The following is a 20988-nucleotide window of genomic DNA, read 5'->3' as shown; positions in this document are numbered from 1 at the left end:
TTGGGCCCTTTTGAAAGGAGACTTTTGAGCCGCTTGAAAGAAGGTTTCTAAGCCTCTTGAAAGGATGCTTCTGAACTTCTTGAAAAGTGGCTTCTGAGCCTACAAACACTACAAATGTGTATTTCCAATTTTAAGGGTTTATTACTATGATTCATCCATTGCTGAGGAAGAATCAGTGTTTTACTTGAGTTCAGCGTTAGAAAATGTAAGCAAAGATTAGGAATAAATAAGCAAAGAGTTGCGTAGAATCTAGTTAATGATTTTTTTTCTGATTTTGATGAGATTGATGTTTTAGAGCCTGGTAAGCTCTATCCATGACTATAATCCGAGAGCAGTGTTTGACTTGAGTTCAGTGTTAGAAAACGTAAGCAAAGAGTAAGAAAAGGAAGTAGAGAGTTGCGTAAATTGTTGTTAATGATTTGGTTTCTAGATTCGAATTACTTGTTTGGATGTTTGGAGATCGGTTTGGAACTATGTAAGATAATCATGTTGAATTGGAAAATACTCATAGGTGAGCAGAAAAAAAAACTTGATGAGCAACGTGAATTAAATAGTTGAACAAAATAATAATAAAATTGTAAGAGAGTAGAACAGGAGGAAGATGTAGGGATTGAGATGGGTATGATAAAATATATATAAACTGAATAAGAGGGCATATACATTGGTCATGAGTGCCAAATGTGATGTCACCGCAAACGTAGCCTTCAGATGAGCAAACGTAGCCTTCAGTTTTGTGATGTATTTCGCGGGAAGTAGACCTGGCTCAACTTTTTGTGTAAAAAAGTCAGAGATACCGTAATCCGGAGGAACATTGATTAGCGGGGTCAGTTTCACCATTTTCAAGAAGTGAACAAAATATTATTTCCTATTATCACAATCTTAATCTTTACTAAACTTGCTGCTGAATAATATAACTTTCGGATTAATTTGCATTTATTTTCGCCAACATTTGAACAATAAAATCAACATTAATTTTTGAGCTCACAGCAAGCTGCCAAAAAAGCACTCAAAACAAGTATAATGACAAAACAATTAAGCTTGTGCCTATAGTTATGTGATAAGCAAGTTTATTAATCTTCTATAGTTTTTGTTTTCAAATTTTGATAGGGGACGGTTCGGCACTTCATCTCATAGCTCCTATTTCCATCCCATCAAAAACAAAGTAATGAAAAGGAATTTGGATTGTTTCTCATTTTTGTGATTTTTTTTTCACCAGTGAGCACGCGTGTTAGCAAAACGAAGCGACGAGATTGTTCAGTAAAATGGGAATCGGAACAGTTCCCCTACATATTGTTGAAAAACCAGATAATTCCACTAGCGGTGATGATGTCTTTCTCGAAACCATCGATGCACATCGCTTCAGCGTAAGAGATTCCAACAATAATTGCCTACCTTAAGAGTGAAATCAGGAGTGATTCACTTTCATTCCAAATTTTCGACCACTATTCTAGTTTGCATATGGAGCAAAATATAACAAACTCGCTGGTTTCCTCAGCAGTGTTCCATTCATGTATTTCAAATTTTCAATTAGGGTGGGTGTACCAATTGTCGCCATACATAAGAAAAACTATTTTTTTTTAAATAAGCAAAAGGCATATGGGTGGACTTTTTAAATCAAGCGAAAGGTTTTACTTCCTGCTCCTTAGAACAGCTGTGAAAACAAAAATAAAATTTGTTATAATCATCAAAAATGATTAATCCATAATAGGAACGCATGTACCAGTTGAAGCACTATTCTTAATTTTGGTTCCTTATTTGGCAAATCCCATTGTTTTCATATGGGACTTGCCAAATAGGGACCACTAGTGCGACAACTGGTGCAAAGGACGTCAAAAATAAAGCAAAATCAATTTTTACAATTATGCTTTGCTTGTTTTGGATCAAAGGTTTTATCGTATCATATGAATATGCTTTATCGATATGAACTTGGTTTGCGGTGATTTGATTGGCCATTTGGCATATAAAGCACTAGTGCGACAACTGGTGCTATAGCCACAACTGGTACATCTAGCCTAAATGAAACCATTATGTTGCTAACAAGAAAGGCGCCGCAATTGCAAAGTGGATTGATCCGTAGATGAAATGATGCATTCATACACCAAAACATTTGAAAAATATTTGAATCTCGTGATTCAATCGTGGTTCAAATCTGCAGAAAATAGAACGGAGCGTTATATGTACCAGTTTTATTTTTTTGACATTTGACTGGTATAAAAAATGAATCTAGAACAGCTGCTGGGAAAATGAATGTTCCAGATTCATATTCAATCTGACAGCCACGAACGATTTGAATCACTGCTGATTTTACTCTAAGGCGTTTGCATACGCTTTCTCTATAGATAAATGAATGATCAAAGTTACCCCAAATTGAAAAGTCAAAAAACCTCGACAGCAAACATTTTTAAAACAAGTTTAAAGTTATCAAACAATCAAGAACAACAGCCTTATACGGTCTACATGTAGCAGTACTAGACGCCGCCGCCGCCGATGATTTTGGATTGGGGCGCTGCCGATCATAATTTTGCCACGCCGATGACTAATCGCAATAAAAAAAAAACAATTATCTTGAGTCGAGTCGAGTAAAATACGAGACACTGAAGATGGTCTTACAGTTGAGGATGAAATACGTATTTGTTAAACAATACAACGTGGTAGAATTGATTGGAATAGTACTAAACTCGTGTTATGATAGTTCATAAATGTTGTGGTGGAACTCGTCAGAATTCAATTTCAAATCTACATACATTGGTTAATGAATAGGTTGGTTGTGAATTTGAATTAGGCTGTATTTAGTAGATTTAATCGGGTCCGCGACGTTAGGCATTAAGACGTTAGGCATAAATACGTTAGGCATAATGGACGTTAGGCATAACGGATGTTAGGCATAATGTACATTATGCATAACGTCTGTTATGCCTAACGTGCATTATGCCTAACGTACTTATGCCTAACGTCTTTATGCCTAACGTACTTACGCCTAACGGGGTATACCCATTTAATCTACTAAGTAGAATAATACAAAAATGTTTAACTGATCTTTTTCAGTCGGGCCTAAACCTGTAGGCAGTGTTGTCCTACACTCTGTGCAAAAAATTCTGCACTTTGATTTTACTCCTTCTAAACGATTATACAATCGTAACAATGTAAGTGCAACTGACTCGCAAATTGTGTTTGTTGTAGTACATAAGCTTTTGTGAAGGTTTAAATAAATGCCATAAAGCGCCAAAACCACTTGGTTTATTTCCTAGTAAATTCCTCCAAATATTCCTCTGAAAAGTTTCCATAAAAAACCTTAGAAAATTACTTTATGTATTCTCCCGGAAATGTCTTACGAAATTTCTCCGAAAACTCCTTCAGGAAATTCCATACAAAAAAATTGTTTCAGTAATTTCTACGATTTTTTTTAGGTATTCCTTAGGATAGTCCCAAAGAAATTCCTTGGCTAAAGAGATTCCTCCGGATATTTTTAAAGAAATTTGTCAAGAAATTCCATTAGGAGTTTCTTCAAAAACTGTTTAGCAACTCTTTAATTTTTTAAAGGAATGCCTCCTTATGAACTTCTTCGGTAATTATTCGATGAATTCCTTAAATAATTTCTTACAGAGATTGCATAAGGGATTTCTTCCAAAATTTTCGAAGGAATTTCTTCAGAACTTTTTCCAGCAATTCCTCTAAAACATTCTCCGGGAATTTTTCCAGAACTTCCTGCAGGAATTCCATCGAAAATGCCTTAATGGGGTTCTTTACGAAATTCATTCAGTAATACCTTCGGAAGTTTTCAGTGTTTGTTGTTTAATGAATTATTGGCAGTGGCTGATTTTCTACCCGCCGCTGTCACATCCAGGCGCTATAGTATATGCGCAAAATAGCCAGCAAGAGTTAACCGTCAGAAATTTGTATGGCGAAAGTCATCTAACGCGGGTTTTCTCAAAATAAGAAACTTTTCATGAAAAACTATTTGGTACCGATAATGTAGGAAGGTGTCCGCTACCATGCCTACCAAAAAATTTTTTGATGAAAGTGCTTAATTTTGAGAAATCGAACCTTAGATGCCTTTCGCCATACTGATTTCAGAAAGTTAACTCCTAGTGTGCCGCTGTAAGCACGCTCAAAGCAGGCGATTCATTCGTTTGTTTTATTTTTTCGAAAATTCAATTAGCAACTCCACCGAAAACTATTTCATTCTCTAATTAATTTACAATGGATTTCCTAGAAGAAATCTATGAAGAAACCGGAGGCTTTTCGAAGAAACTTTTAAAGAAATCCCTGGAGAAATATCCGAAGGAATTCTTGGTGGATTTTTTTAGTTTATTCAAGGAAAAAAACTTTGAGGAGTTCTTGAATGATTTGATTTTTGAAAACAATTCCCGTTTGAACTATTTTAAGAGATTTTGAAGGTATTTCTAAACGACTTCCCCAAAAAATCCCTAATGTAATTTCCATAAGAATCCATAAAGGAATTTATGAAGAAATTCCTAATAAAATTTCAGAGGAAAGGCCTACTGATATTTCTGAAGTAATTCCTAGATTTCTCCAGGAAATCCTTCGGATTTTTTATTTTAGGAATTCTCCAGAAATTCCTTTGAAGATTCGTCCAGGAATTCTCTCGGGAATTGCCTCAAGAAGTTCTACAAAAATGTAGAACGAATTCCAGAAAGTCTTTCGGAAATTCTCTCAGCTATATTTTGGAATTTCTCTCGGGAATTATTTCGGAATTTCCTCCACGCATTACTTCAGAAATTTGTTTAGGAAAACCTTGGGAAAATCTTTAAGATTTTACCAAAAAAATCCTTCAGAAATTCTTCTAAGAACTCTTTTGGGATTCCTTCTAGATTCCTTCTAGCAAAGTTCTAGGACGAAATTTCCTTCAGAATTCCTGAACAAGTTGCTGAAGAAATATTCAAACAAGTCCCCGAACGATTTTTTTCAAAATAACTACTGACAGTCTTAGATATATCCAAAAAATCCTTTGGACATTCCGTCAAGACTTCGTTCAGAAATTCGGATATACCTTCTGAAAAACTTTCGAAAATTCTTTTTGAAATATCAACAGAGAATGTTTTAGGTTACTAAATGAATTTCTCAACTAGAACATGAATGGATTGTTCTTTCTAAAATCAAAAAAAAATCTGTAGAAATTGTTTTAGGATTTTACGAAGGAATTCCTAATGAAATTTCCTAAGAAATGCCTGTAGGAATTTAAAAAAAAATCATTTCCTCCAGAAATTCTTTCAGAAACTCCACCAAGAACTTTTTTGGCATATTTAACCAAATTTCAAAAGAAATATTAGATATTTTGAGATCAAAACAACTGAAGTGTATCAAAATCCTGAATTGGAAATCAAAATTTGAAAAAAGTTATTAACAAATTAGTTCTATGAAACCGAAATCTAATTCTTAACACTTAGAAGACACGAAAAAGTGAAGTAGGATTTATTGTTAAAATTAGATTAATCAAAATCAAGTGTTAATTCAAATAACATTTTGACATCAGGTATTGATTAGTATTGCCAGCAATTGACTATTTTGAATGTGCTGTTTGATGATCGGCAAACGCAGAATATTGCAATTTTAATCCACTGAAGTCGATTTTTATACGGGCGATTCCTACCGTGTTAATCAAAACCGCGTGAATCCAAAATTCCCCGGAAAAATTTAATTTTTCAGCCTTTGATTTTTTCATCCAAGCCGGTACACGGTACACGATAAAAGTTTACGGCGCGCCACCGTGACGCCGCCCCCGGGGCAAAAGTGACCATCTCGCCGCCGCTGATTATATGACCGGCGCACAGGTCTAAGCAGTACTTGTTTTAAAAATATGATAAAAGCTATGATTTCACTTATAAATATTTACAAAACAATGAAAAAAATGATCAATGTTCCCCCGAATTACGGTACATGAAACTTCGATAAAAATCCATTTTTTTACAGCGTGAAATCTCTCTAGGGATCAAGCCTAGCCATATTCTCCTATTTTCACGTTGTTTCAATTCTCCACTGCAGTCTTTTCTATTTTACGTTTGGTCGGAAAATACGAAAATGTCTACTGGAAATTCCGAAGAATTTACTCTGAAAATAGCAAAGATCTTCCTATAAAAATTCAAAAACAAAATCCTTTAGGAGTTTTCGAAGAATGAATCCCTTGAAAATCAAAAAGAATTTACCATGTATCTAGCAGATTTCTGTGGAAATTCCGAAGAATTTTGCTTTCCTTGGAAATTTCGGATAAATTTTCTTGGAAATTTCAAAACATTTCTCTTCATTTTATAAAGTTTAAAAGAATTTCTCTTTGAAAATCTGAGGAATTTACCTTGGAAATTACATGTCCGTTGGAAATACCAAGCACCACAAGCCGTGGTTTCACATAACGTGAAATCTTTGCTGCTATACGCTAGCAAGACATGGTGTGTATCAGCGGAGGACACTCAACGGGTGCACGTGTTTATAAACTGATGGCCTCACAACTGGATCTCATACAACGAGTTCCATCGTCGTTGCCACCAGAGGCCGATAGCAACCGAGTTTCGGGATCGGAAGTTATAAATAAATCAATCATTTAATGTACTTACGTGCGTGATATTATACTACTTCTTTAAATATAAGCACTTCATTTTCAAAAATATTCAAAATATTGAGGGGAAAAATCGAAAATATTTCAATATGCTCATGCTATAAAAATATCCAATTATTTATCTTTTATCTCCAATTCAGGATAATATTTAAAAAAATATCAATCCAACTATAAAAAATACGTCAAAGAGCGGAAGATTTGAAAAAACCTGAAGCCAACAATTTTGAAAACAAATTTGAAAACAGAAGACAGGAGGATACAACTACAACGAGTATTGTCAGGGTTTGCACAAAGGAGACACACCGAGGGTGGGGTTTTCTCTTCAGGAAACTTCAAAACAGACATATTTCGACATATTAATAGTTTATCGCGTTCTACAAGCGAAAGGATACTCCACAACAGAAATGCAATTATATTTCAACACATTCGCTGTATTCTAGGTAACATTGCACGATCGCGTGAGCTGATTTCGAATCTGGCTAATCTATCTACAACAGCCTTAGACGGTACGTACTTTGGGGGGTTGGTTAATAGGGTTACTATCTACACAGGGTGGGCGAGTTAGGTTGGATAGAAGACTCTGGTAAGTAGAGGTGGTGGTATCTCACAGTATCGTACAGAAGGTTCGGAAGAATTTCGCTACGGGGGAGAAAGTGGAGAAAAGAAAAAAGAACACGAAAAGAAAAATAACACACTAGGCTAATTTTGAACACAGAGGGTATGTAACAGAAACGAAACACAACAGTGTTCAGGAAAAAGGTAGAAATTTGTTTTCAAAATGTCACAGTAGAGAAAAGCAAAACAAAAAACTAAAAGATAATTTAAGAGATAAAAATAAAATAGAACAAAGTTTGATGTAGTTCAGTTGAATCGATTCTTGTCTTTATTGTCTTTATTATCTTATCCCATTTCGTTTCGTACACGGTAGACACGAGAGAAAGAGATTCGTAAAAGTAGTTTTCTTCGCTTTGTTAGCTTTGTTTTGATTGTTTGTAATAATTAAGCAGTATGAAGGAAGAAGAATATTAAAGGGACACAATAGACAAAAAGGGATTTGGGATATTGCAAACAATGAGGGATGAAAAAGAGAGAGAAAAAAGAAGAAAGCATTTGAGTATTGTAAGAAAGTTGAACTTTTTTGTTTTTTTTTAAACAAACATTTTGAAAACAAATTGCTATCTAATTAAAAACTTATAAGGAGGGAAAAAGGAGAAAACTATCGACCCTGAGGAAAATCCGAGCAAATCGATAAATTCAGCACATTTTCTCTTCCTTTTTGTCACACTTGAAACTCGATTAGATAAACACGGTTTAGCTTAAATCTAGGAAATAAAGGAACTTACAAGTTAGACAAAACTATAGCGACCGCAGCACATGTTCTGAGTTTGGTAGTTACACGTGTATTGGTGTAGCTTGTAGAAATGTGAAGGTAGTTTAACGTATAGGCATTAGCGAACAACTGTGGTAAATATAACAATGGCTTTTGCGCAAACACAACAATAATGTGGTCAATTTTGGAGAATGGCTTCAATGGCATTGTGTGCGGTACCAGAGCGCATACGGCTCTACTACTTCTGGGCTTTACCTATTCGAGAGACTTTACTTTCCCGCTTGCGGCGGGGAGGCACCGGAGGAGTGGCCGGTGCGCTGGAGTTGTCCAGCTCATCGTTCGCCGTCAGCGGGGCGGTTTCGATCTCATCGATAGTCTTCTTTTTCGTTGGCTTGGGCCGGCCGTTCGTTGACGAGGGGGTGGGCGATTGCGGTGATGGTGGGGTTGATGCTGAGGATGGTGACGATGGCAATGATTGACTTTTAGATGAGGAGGAGGAGGCCGTAGCCGGCTTTGTCTTAGTTGGCTCTTGTGCCGTAGCTTTGGGTGTGGTTGGGGTCGATGGATCGGTAGTTGTCTTGATAGCCGATGCGGTCTTGAGCGCAAGGGTCGATTTTGATTGGGGTTTAAGTTTTGAAGATGATGTCGTTTGTGTAGCAGTGATGGTTGGGGATGTGAGTTGCGGTGACGATAGTCGCTTACGGCGAGATGTTTTGATAGGTTCGACACTGGGTTGTTTACCTGCCATCGTTTCCTGAGCAACCTGTTGTTCTAGCTGAGGTCGGGGCGAGGCGCGGGGCGGTGTCGATTTGTGTTCCGATTCCGGAACAGGAGCGGGAAGGGGCGAGGTTTTCGGAGTAGGCGGGGCGGGCGTTGCTTGCTTGTTCGATTCGACCACTAACGGCATGGCGGGCTCGATCCGGCTTTCGGCAACTGTTGCGGAGGTTACCTGCTTTGGGCTGTCAGCCGCATCGTAGCCGGCTGAGGCGTCTTCTACGCTAGGGTCATACACGGTTTTGACGTGGGTGCGAGTTTTACCTTCTTGGCTTTTGGTGGTAATGACTTGTTGATAACCTGCAAATACTTTTTTGGTCAGTGTGGTCGTACTGGTCATCGGATCATACTGAACCGGCGGTGGTAATTCCGAACGCTCGGGGCTTCCGTCCAGTGACCCAACATTGAAATTATCATCCTCCTCTTGGATCGGTGCTTCGATTTGAACTGGACGTTAGATTCAATTTGGATAGGAGTTTGACGAGTTGGTTGCAACGTAGGACGGACACATGAACCAGTGTTACCAAGACGGCCAATTAATATTCGTTTTATTTGCACATATTATTTTTCGGGGAGGGAAGTATAAGAAATATGAAAATACATGTTTTAGTACCATGTTCGGGCTTTATTCCAATTATTGTATTATTTCCCTATTTCTGTCACACAAAACGAATGCACAATGCTTTCCTGGAGTTTACAAACACGGGCACAAACAAAGATTTCACAGATTAGGATAAATAACAATAGATATTAGTCGAACAAAATTCACCACAATCAAGTTCGAGAAGTCGAAACCCCGAAGCGACATTCCGAAAAAAAAACTAGTGAATGAGTGATCTATCTGGAAGATATCCGTAGAAATTTTGTTAATGGCTTTAAAAAAAACTAAATAGAATAATGCTCCATTTTGAAACTGTTTGAGTGATAGTAGTCTGAAATTGATCGGCGGTAGATTAGTCTTGGGCTGGAAGGGAGCCGAAAAAGAAATTGTCGGCAAGGAATAAAACGCAAAACAAAATTTGGTCTTTTCAGGTAGCGCCTACGTTGGGTGTTTTTTCTTGTTGAAAATTTACTTGTTGTATGACGACAGTATTCATTTAATTTGATGTGTAGTATCGAGAGCTCCCTCTCAGGTCATAGGTCTTGATTTTGTTTTTTGGTAAACGTAGAGCAAACAGTTTCAATTAATAATTAAAATTTTCTGAGAGCATTTTTGTAAAATGTAAAATTTTCGTTAATCACTCATAGAAGTGCATCGTTCCGAAGTCTCGATCTGACGAATTGATGAATAAAGCAGTCCTTTCTGTCTCTTTCATACTGTGCAGGTTTCACGAACAAGGACATCACAGCTGCCGTTATCGATGCGTTTTTTTTGTTTTCGAATCTATTTGACTAGAACAATATGATATTAGATAATTATCACCCCTGTAATCTTTTCACTGTCCATTGATGACAGTTCTTCGTAGCGTTTATAAGTTCGACAAAAGTCGGAAACCTTGTAATCTTAATCTCTCTTTGAAATATATATTCAGTGTGACGGACAAATAGACAAAAGCAGCGTTGAATGACCATAAAAAAACGCAATATAAAAAACAAATTTCATTCATATTTATTCATGTTGAAAATACTAACCGCGATGTCAAAAAACGCTTACGATTTTTCAAAGTTAAATTTTTACAACCGTTATTGAATCCAGCTTGTTTTGTCTGTGGCGTCGAGTAAACTACTCGAGCATTCATTGTGCATTTAATAAAATTTAGCTATCGACGTCCCGTATTGGCCGGATTTTAAGAATTATTGGTCGTATTCTTCGGTGCCGTGACGTCGACGACGAGCCCTGACGAAAGGGGAAAAACAGTTCGGGAGAGAGAGAAAAGTACAAAAACCTCACTTTAGTGTTATGTTTCGTTGATTTTTCCAAAAAAAAAAACATAATTTTGCGTTTCCATGCATTGCGGCGCGGCACTGCCAGCAAAGAGCTTTAGTAAAGCGAAAGAGAAAAATCAGAGAAACATCGAAGTAGGCGAGAGGAGAAGAGAGAGAAATGAACGAACACGAATGATATGTTGGCATGCGTACAAAGAATGGAAACAAACGAGAATGAGAAGAGCGAAAGAAGATGAGTTTTTTTTACCAAAATTGATTGTGAATCGGAAAATTTCGAGTAATTACTTTTTAATTGCATTATGGCTTCTTCAGCTGTAGAACATTTTCTTAGAAACTCGAAAAATCCCAATTTACCCAATCCCTAATACATTTTAAAAATAAAAATATTTATTATTGTATCTTTTTTGTGAGAATTGATTTCAGTTTTCATTGTTTGCTATGAATATTAAAAATTAAATTGAATAAATTTCCTATGAAAAGTTGCAAAATTGTTGCATTTATGCAAAAATTGTTTAAATAGCTTCTGTAGAGTTTTGGACGAATTCTTTGTGGAATTTGACTCTTAAAAATAAACTTTTTGTATGGATTTAAATTAGATTTTGCACCCCATTTAGAAAAGACTACAGGAATACATTTGATGAAGTTTAGAAGCAATTCATCTGGAAAGCATTCAATTCAAAATTTGAGCATTACTTGACGGAAATAATCCAAATGAATTAATGAAAAACAAATTTATACAAAAGCTTTGGGCGATTCTCAGAGAAATTTTTAATATTATTTATCGAGTTGACGTGGACATCGAAAGTAGACCTAAGCAGCTATCAGCGAGGCAAGTTGACTTAATAATTTCTGCTATGGAAGGAAAAGAACGTTTGCACCGTCCAGCGCCCGCACTGAACCTGCCAAAGCAGAGTTTGCAAAGAGGTGGAATCAAAAATGTTCATCAGCCAGTAGAAGTTAGAGTTAATTGCACCAAATAAAAGTCAAATTGGACATTCTTCCATAGATATTTTTGATTTGGACATGCTCCCAGTGGTCCAAACATCAATATTCCTTGAGATTCTTTAATCAAATTAGACATGCCTTCAACATTTGTTCCATTCCAAGCCATCCAAGAATTCCAAGAACTGGAGTACAGGCCTGAAGGTCAATACGCGTAACGGAAGATCTATTTGCCCGTTTCAGAAATGCAACATGCTTTTTGTGATTATTTGAACCAAATTGGATGTAAATGTAATACACATATCAATCCGGGTGGTTCAAAAATTGGAGTTCAGGTCTTAAGGTCAATAAGCATAACGAAAGATCTACATACTCTATTTAGAAATGCAACATGCTTTAACTGACAATTTGAGCCAAATTGGACATGAATTGATTGCATGCTCCATAAACAGGATATGAATGAAATGCATGTTCCATTCAACGCCGTCCAAAAATTACAAGAATTGGAGTACTAGTCTTAAGGTCAAAACGCATAACGAAAGTGATTATTTAAATTAAGAAGGATTTGATTTTTTGTTTAACGCTTATCCAATTTGGTTCTATGGATTACTAAGGGCATGGACCATTTACAAAAGAAATAACAGCCCTTTGTGTACGCGTGACGGCATCAAGGCCGAAACTCCAGTGAATTTTTTAATGAACTGAAAAAGAGCAATTGTTGAAAGCTCATCCAATTCAATTCTATGGATCGCAATCAGCATAAACGATCAAAAAGGCTAACAGCTCTCAAGGAGCTGAAAGCCTATACTTCAGGTAATTCTTGGTTGAACTGGGATGCAACAATAGTTGAAGGTGTATCCATTTTTTTTCTATGAATCACAAGGACATAAATCATTTTTTAAAGTTATTAAAGACTTCTGGTTATGCGTGTAGAACTTTTTGTCATGTGCTCCAAGGAATTCTTGGATGACTCTTTGAATCAAAAAGGGCACAAACTATTGTTAAAAGAGAAAACTGTTCTTTTTGCTTCGCGTGTAAACCTTAAGACCCATACTACAGGGAATTATCGTGTTACCATACCATGAACCGTTAAAAAACAGACCTTCAGTTACGCGTGTAGATCCGAGGCCCTTATTCCATATTTAATTTGGTTTTTTAGATCAAATAGAGCATGAACTATTTTCAAAAAGAGATATCAAACCTGTGGTTACGTGTGAGGATTTCAAGGCCTATACTCCAGGGAGCTCTTGGACGGCCTGAAACACAAGGTTATTGAAGGCGTATCCTATTTGATTTCAAGGATCAAATAGAGCAGGAGCCATTTAAAAATATATAAACCATCTAATAATGCGTGTAGATCTTAACGCCTATACTTCTTCTTGGAGTAATTCTTGGATGACCTGAAAAGGAACAGCTATTGAAGCCCTTTGGTTCCGCGTGTTGACCTCAAGTCCAATACTCCAGGCAATTCTTGAATGAACTGGAAAGGAACAGCTATTGAAAGGATATATCCACTTCGGTTAACTAGATAGAATAGGACATGAACCATTTTTGAAAAGCGATAACAACCCTTTTGTGACGCGTGTTGACCTTAAGGCCTATACTCCAGGAAATTCTTGGATGACCTGAAACTGAACAGTTATTGAAGACATATCCAATTTTGTTTTATAAATCAAATAGGACTGGAACCAGTTATGATATCAGCTATTTGGTTATGTGTGATCCAATTTGGTTCCTAATTTTCGGATTGGCTTTCAGTCAATAGCGTTGACAGTTTTAACTTCATCGCCGACGTTTCGATCCGGGGAGGGGATCTTCTTCAAGGCTCGATGGCAGTCAGTTTGTTAATTACTGCTACTTTCTTACGGAGATTTGTCCTGTTCGGACTGACTGAAAGCCAATCCGAAAATTAAGTTACACAGTTTCACAGTCGTAATCCACTAGCAATCTCCAATTTGGTTCATTACATCAAATAGGACATGAAACGCTCTTTGGTTACGCGTGTAGATTTCAAAGCCTATACTCCAGAAGATTCTTGGATGAACAGAAAAGGAACAGCTATTAAAGCGTGTCCAATTTGGTCTACTAGATCGAATAGGACATGAACCATTTTTTTAAATAAATAACAGCTCTTTGGTTACGTGTGTAGAGGCCTATACTCCAGGAAATTCTTGAATGACCTGAAACTGAACAATTATTGAATTTTGCTTTATGGATCAAATAGAACATGAACGAGTTTTTAAAAGAGATATCACTCATTTAATTATGTGTATAGATCTTAAGGTCTTGCTTATGCGTGTAGACTCTAGAAAATTCTTGGATGACCTGGAATGGAACACTTATTGAAGATGCAAAACAGCTACTTAGTTCTTTGGGTTTCTAAGAGTGTCTAACGGGTGGTCCCCAAAAAAAATTGGAATTTCATTACTTCAATACTTTTCTATGAGAAAATTAAGGGCAGCAGGGACTATGTCCAAGGGCTCGACGATCCCTCCCCAGGCCATCTGCGAGTTGTGGCGCCTGCCTAGGATATGGTGGGGTTTGACAGTGGGCCCTGTTAAACCTCTATAAAAAGCTGCATGTATCCGCAAGTAGGCTCCGCCAAAGCGACCGTGTACCGCTCAAAGCGCACAAGCCCAAGTCCTGGTGTTAGGTGGGACGCTAAACACCCAGTCAACACAAAATCGTATATGATGCAACATAGGATGCTAATGTGGAGGCGATATACGTACATATTGTATGGGGAAGTACCTATATGGCCTCCACTTTAGCATCTTATGTGACATCATATACGATCTTGTGTTGACTGGGCAGCCCTGACACGACGGCCCTCCGACGATACAGGAGGTTTGCGCAGGCCCAATAAGCCGCCTTTAAAAACAACTATTACGAACGACATAGAAGATAATACGACTCGATACAATCGGCAACGACCTAGGCGACGAAAAAAGGATCACGATTGGAAGCTTAGAACATGGAACTGCAAGTCGCTAGGCTTCGCAGGTTGCGACAGGATAATCTACGATGAATTACATCCCCGTAACTTCGATGTCGTAGCGCTGCAGGAAATCTGCTGGACAGGACAGAAAGTGTGGAAAAGCGGGCATCGAGCGGCTACCTTCTACCAAAGCTGTGGCACCACCAACGAGCTGGGAACCGGCTTCATAGTGCTGGGAAAGTGAACTCGATTTTCCGGAGGAAAAAGCGCCAGCAGGAAGATCGAGACCGTGAAGAGACGGAGGAACTGTACCGCGCTAATAACGCACGAAAGTTCTATGAGAAGTTGAACCGTTCACGTAAGGGCCACGTGCCGCAGCCCGATATGTGTAAGGACATAAACGGAAACCTTCTTACGAACGAGCGTGAGGTGATCCAAAGAGTGGCAGCAGCACTTTTTACGAAGAGCACCTGAATGGCGATATGGGAGACAACGGTGGCGGTATGGTAATGAACCTAGGAGCACGCGCGCAGGACATGCGACTTCCGGCTCCGAATCTCCAGGAAATCCAGGAGGAGATCGGCCGGCTGAAAAACAACAAAGCCCCTGGAGTTGACCAACTACCAGGAGAGCTGTTTAAACACGGTGGTGAAGCACTGGCTAAAGCGCTGCACTGGGTGATTACCAAGGTTTGGGAGGATGAGGTTCTGCCGCAGGAGTGGATGAAAGGTGTGGTGTGTCCCATCTACAAAAAGGGCGATAAGCTGGAATGTAGCAACTACCGCGCAATCACATTGCTGAACGCCGCAGGTACTCTCCCAAATTTTATGCCGCCGACTAACACCAATTGCAAGAGAGTTCGTGTGGCAGTACCAGGCAGGATTTATGGGTGAACGCTCTACCACAGACCAGGTGTTCGCCATACGTCAGGTATTGCAGAAATGCCGCGAATACAACGTGCCCACACATCATCTATTTATCGACTTCAAAGCCGCATATGATACAATCGATCGGGACCAGCTATGGCAGCTAATGCACGAAAACGGATTTCCGGATAAACTGATACGGTTGATCAAGGCGACGATGGATCGGGTGATGTGCGTAGTTCGGGTTTCAGGGGCATTCTCGAGTCCCTTCGAAACGCGTAGAGGGTTACGGCAAGGTGATGGTCTTTCGTGTCTGCTATTCAACATCGCTTTGGAAGGAGTAATACGAAGGGCAGGGATTGACACGAGTGGTACGATTTTCACGAAGTCCGTCCAGTTATTTGGTTTCACCGACGACATTGATATCATGGCACGTAACTTTGAGAGGATGGAGGAAGCCTACATCAGACTGAAAAGCGAAGCTAAACGGATTGGACTAGTCATCAACACGTCGAAGACGAAGTACATGATAGGAAGAGGCTCAAGAGAGGTCAATGTGACCCACCCACCACGAGTTTCTATCGGTGGTGACGAAATCGAGGTGGTTGAAGAATTCGTGTACTTGGGCTCACTGGTGACCGCCGATAACGATACCAGCAGAGAAATTCGGAGACGCATAGTGGCTGGAAATTGTACGTACTTTGGACTGCGCAAGACGCTCCGATCGAATAGAGTTCGCCGCCGTACCAAACTGACTATCTACAAAACGCTTATAAGACCGGTAGTTCTCTACGGACACGAGACCTGGACGATGCTCGTGGAGGACCAACGCGCACTGGGAGTTTTCGAAAGGAAAGTGTTGCGTACCATCTATGGTGGGGTGCAGATGGCGGACGGTACGTGGAGGAGGCGAATGAACCACGAGTTGCATCAGCTGTTGGGAGAACCATCCATCGTTCACACCGCGAAAATCGGAAGACTGCGGTGGGCCGGGCACATAGCCAGAATGTCGGACAGTAATCCGGTGAAAATGGTTCTCGACAACGATCCGACGGGAACAAGAAGGCGAGGTGCACAGCGGGCAAGGTGGATCGATCAGGTGGAGGACGACTTGCGGACCCTCCGCAGACTGCGTGGTTGGCGAAGTGCAGCCATGGACTGAGCCGAATGAAGATGACTTTTATGTGCAGCACAGGCCACTCCGGCCTTAGTCTGATGATAAATAAATATGAGAAAATTAATGCTTTCAGAGAAATATCACCTTATGTGAATGAATTCTTAGAATATTCAGAAAATTACGCCGTCAAAACAGGAAGTACTACGGCGCGCAATGTGCAGTTTTAATGCAATTTTAAGCCCGAAAATGTTTCGAAAGCTGTTAAAGGATTTTTGATCTACTGGACCCGGTGCATACTAAAGTGTTTGGAAGGCCAAAAACACAAAGGAACTCATCAATAGGATCAGAAGCATCACCCGGAAATGGTAGCCGTCCAGCGGTCATATGATACCTGCAAGATTAAACTACGCCGCACGGCGGACCACGGACCATATGCTATTATTTATTAATCTAAGTTTAAAGACTAATGCCAACTCTTTATATAACGGACACCAAGCAGATCCCCGGCCTGCAGTTTCTCGTCGGAGTCCGTCTGGATTTTTCAGGAAAAGAAGGTCGACAAATTAGCCAAGTAGTAAACCCGATTCTTCTTCTACACGGATGCGTTCTGTTACAAAAAAAAGTTTCGTTCAAAATTCGAAAAAAATGTAAAAACAAGTTTTATGATTTCTCAACAAATTATACAAAATGGAGCAATTTCGCAAAAAAAATGTATGGGGGTTTTTTACAAAGCCTTGTAAAAACAGAATTTGGTGTACTTTATGTGGCAGGCGTAAGTTCGGCACATTTAGCTTGCCGTACATAAGGACCGTGCCGATGCCATCAACATTCAAATGTAAATGAGAATGCTTCCAGAAGCGAATTACCGAAACCTGGGGATCTCATCCGAAAACCATGATCCCTTGAGGTCTGCTCTGGTGGATTTGGTAGAAACGTTGAAGAGCAGCTATCAGAGATCACAATTTCTGTTAGGGGGCTGTCCATAAACCACTCTTGAGGGGGAGGGAGGGGTTTCAAAAAAGTCTACGTTAGTCTACGAAGGGGGAGGGGGGGGGGGTACAAGAAGTCTACGAAGTTTTTTTTTTTTAAACATTTTATAAAGCAGCTATGTGCAAGGTTTGATTTTTTTAGAATCTTCCCAGATTTTTTTTTGCAAGACTTTATCGAAATAATCTCTTGAATTTCTCTTGAAAAATCTAGAAAAATCTAATGAATTTCACTGATGTAATAGTCTGAACTATGGCTTCAAGCTATATGGATTTCCCCAGGGAATTCCTCTGTGTTTAGCAGGAAAATTCTCCGAAGTATTCTATAAAAACTTTAGAATTTTTTTTAAAATTTCCACTTGGATTTTATTGCAGATTCTACTAGAATATCTTTTGATTTTCGTCGGGAACTTCTTTAGAAACTACAAAAATTATGTCGCATTTCAACGGGGAATTCCCCGAAATTTCCGCGAGAAACCCTTTACTGGAGGTTTTCTGGGAAGCTCCCAGGAAATGTTTCTTAATTTCGGAAATTCTTCGGAATTTTCGCGATGAATTCTTTGGATAGATAAACGAAAGTCTTCGAAATGTCCATGAGAAATTCTTCGTATATTTCACGGCAATTTCTTCTACTAAGCACTAATGCGAACTCTTTGGACTAATCAATGGAAATTCTTTGGAATTCCTAAAAAAAATTCCACCGCAAATTATTTGTAAAAATCTTTGGAATATAGACATTTTTTATAGGATTTTTTTTTTCAATTTGCTCAGGAAATTGTTCCAAATCCGCAAGAATGTAAGAAACCATTCAAAAATTCCACGGGAAATATTTCGGAATGTCCATTTAAACTTAAAATTATCTCGAGAAATAATTCTAAATTTTCGCGGAAATTTACTCGGAATATTAATGGGAATAGTTTTGGAATTTATAAGGAAATTCTTGCGATTTCAACGGATGATTATTCAATAGGATATTGTATGAAATTTTCAAGAAAAGCATCGGAATTTTCACGGAGAGTTCTTTGAAATATTACCGGGAAGCTTTGAAGATTATTAATCGGGATCTTCTACGAAAATTTCCACGAAAAACTTTTTGGAATGTAGACTTGACATTCTCGGAATTTCAACTCGAAATTTTTCGAAATTCTGAAAATTCTTCGGTTTTCTACATTTTTTTTTAATATCTTTATTAAGGTGTTTTTTTAATCTACAGACTAAGTTCAACACCGAGTTTTCTACAAATTTGAGCCGGCGTGGAGAATTATAGGTCAGATGTGTGACAGATTTTAAGCAGTGGCGTCCCGATGCAAAAGTATCGGCAGCGGTGGTGCACACCTCTTAGGAGGAATCGAATTCAACAGAAATTAAATTCATTGACTTGGAGATTTGGTTTCCGGAGCTGTGGACAGAGGATTAAATTTCATTTTGATTTTGATACGATATATGATATTTTGTAAAATTTGGAAAAGTCTACGTAGACTTCAAGGGAGTGGGGGAGGGGTTTCGGAAAAGTCTACGAAAGTCTACTAGGGGGGAGGGGGGGTTTGAAAATGTGAAATTTCGGTCTACGTGGTTTGTGGACAGCCCCTAAGGACTATGTTGTGGAATTAAATGGAATAATACAAACTCGTCTTATAACAAGCTCCATGAGTCGCTATTGAAGGGGTCATCGACATGACATGAGGCATGGCAAATCTTTGGAAAGCTGTTTGAAGGGACTATCACGGAAACATTTTTTTAAATGGCGTAATTTGCTTCAATGAGTCATAGAACCAGGCGTTGCCTGGGTATTTTCTTAAATAATTGCTACTAGAACACCTCCGGAAACTTCTTGAAAAATACTTCAAATTCTAGAATTTCCTCAACAACTTTCTCAGTTCAATCAAAGTTAATTGCCTATTTCCGGGGATGTGGACGTGTACAATACACATGTGGAAGTATTGGCTTGAGAAATGGATTGCGAGTGATTTGACTATGCGTCCAATTTGGGAATCTCGAGCTCGTTCAGTAGCCGCTAGGTTGCGAAGGCCGACGGAGGTCCTTCGTAGCTTAGTTGGTTAAAGCACCAGTCTAGCGTACTGTAGGGTCATGGGTTCGAGTCCCATCGAAGGGAAAGTGGTTACCTCCAATACATTTTTCAAAATCAATATCTTCCACATAACGTACATATTCACATATGAGTTTCCATAAAACTTTCTCAGGATTTTTAAGATAACTCCTTCGGTAAGTCCATTGGGAAATCCACACAATAAAACATCGAAATTTTATTCAAGAATTTATCTAAACAATGCTCCAGGGACTCAAACTAGACTTTTCTTCGAGAATTTCCTCAATAAATCCCCTAAGAATTGTTTCAGAAAATCTGTATCTGGGAATCTATGGGAGATTTCTGGAAGAATTCTTAAAATTAATTCCACGGAAATTTCTGGATGATTTTTTGAGAGAACTCTTGAAGGATGTCGTGGATGACTGCTTTTCATGCAAAAGTCGCAGCTTTCTGGGACAAATTTTAAAAATTGTTCACTTTTCGAATAATCCGGAACTTCCGGAGGACCACTAAGTGACCACCTGGGGTCAATAGGTGGTGTTGGCTTTGAATTTTCTTTGACATTGCTACAACAAAAGCAAAAGCAGGTTTAGCAAAAGTCGCAGCTTTCTGGGGCGAGTTCAAAAAAATGGTTATTTCTCGGATGTTCCGGAATTCCGGAACTGACTGAAGTTGTTGAACTATTAACTTGACAACATTTCAGTCGGTCGGATGTAGGAGCAATTTTTTTTTACATTTGTTACTTATAAAGGCCGCTATCGTCAAATAAAGTCAACGTTCCTTCAAAGATGCCGTGAGTGTAAACATAATTTCTTGTGAAATTTCTGGGTGGATTCTAAAAGAAAATTTTGAAGAAGTTTTTGGAGAAATTTTCGATAGAATTGTTGTCGCAATTTCTGTAGGAATAACTGGAACAATTTTTCAAGGAACCCTTTTAGGAATATTCCTGAAGGGACTTCTAAAGATATAATAAACTATTTTAGAGTAGAATTATTGGAGAAATTTTAGAGGTAAAATCTGGATGACTTTCTAAAGGTAAATTTCAGATGAGAGGTGAGTTTAAACGAATACCATGTGAATTTCGAAAGGAATGGAGAAAGAATTACAGTAGAGCGAAGTAATTTATGAAGTTCTTGTATCTGTAGAAAAAATGCGATGAAATTTTTACGTGAATTTCTAGAGTAGCTTCTAGTGGAATATCTGACGACATTTCCCGGAGGAAATTCCGGAGCAATTTCTGGATGAACTTCCGGAGCAATTCATAAACGATCTTCTGATTAACTTGGATTAACTTCTGAACGAATTTTTGGAGGAGAAGTTTCTGAACACAATTCAGGAGAAAATCCTGGACGAATTCCTGGGGAAGCTTTCATAGGAATTTCCGGAGGAATATCTGGAGAAACTCCGGAGAATTTTCAATGCATAAAATTAGCCAACGCCGTCATGGGCCACCACTGGCTGAAAATGATCTAGCACGCTGCCGACTATACAATCTCAATCAGCGCACAGGTCTATTTACATACAAAATGG

At 38.6% G+C, this 20988-nt stretch overlaps 1 protein-coding gene across 17 annotated transcripts in view; it reads right to left on the bottom strand.

Moving 5' to 3' along the window:
- Nucleotides 1–20988, bottom strand: part of LOC134217962 (glycogenin-1) — a 165915-nt gene that overhangs the window by 63378 nt on the left and 81549 nt on the right. For 6 of the 17 annotated variants that reach the window (XM_062696811.1, XM_062696812.1, XM_062696814.1 and 3 more), the window contains one exon: nucleotides 8157–9122. In XM_062696811.1, coding sequence (XP_062552795.1) covers nucleotides 8157–9122 — 966 coding nt within the window. Of the gene's footprint in view, nucleotides 1–6923; nucleotides 7211–7431; nucleotides 7547–8156; nucleotides 9123–10261; nucleotides 10513–20988 lie in introns of those variants that run through there. The other 11 variants (XM_062696815.1, XM_062696825.1, XM_062696817.1 and 8 more) reach the window with 9 other exon arrangements.

This window comes from Armigeres subalbatus, chromosome 2 (assembly GCF_024139115.2).
Source record: "Armigeres subalbatus isolate Guangzhou_Male chromosome 2, GZ_Asu_2, whole genome shotgun sequence".
In the NCBI taxonomy this organism is placed as follows: Eukaryota; Metazoa; Arthropoda; class Insecta; order Diptera; family Culicidae; genus Armigeres; species Armigeres subalbatus.
This window is presented reverse-complemented; position numbering and strand designations above follow the sequence as displayed.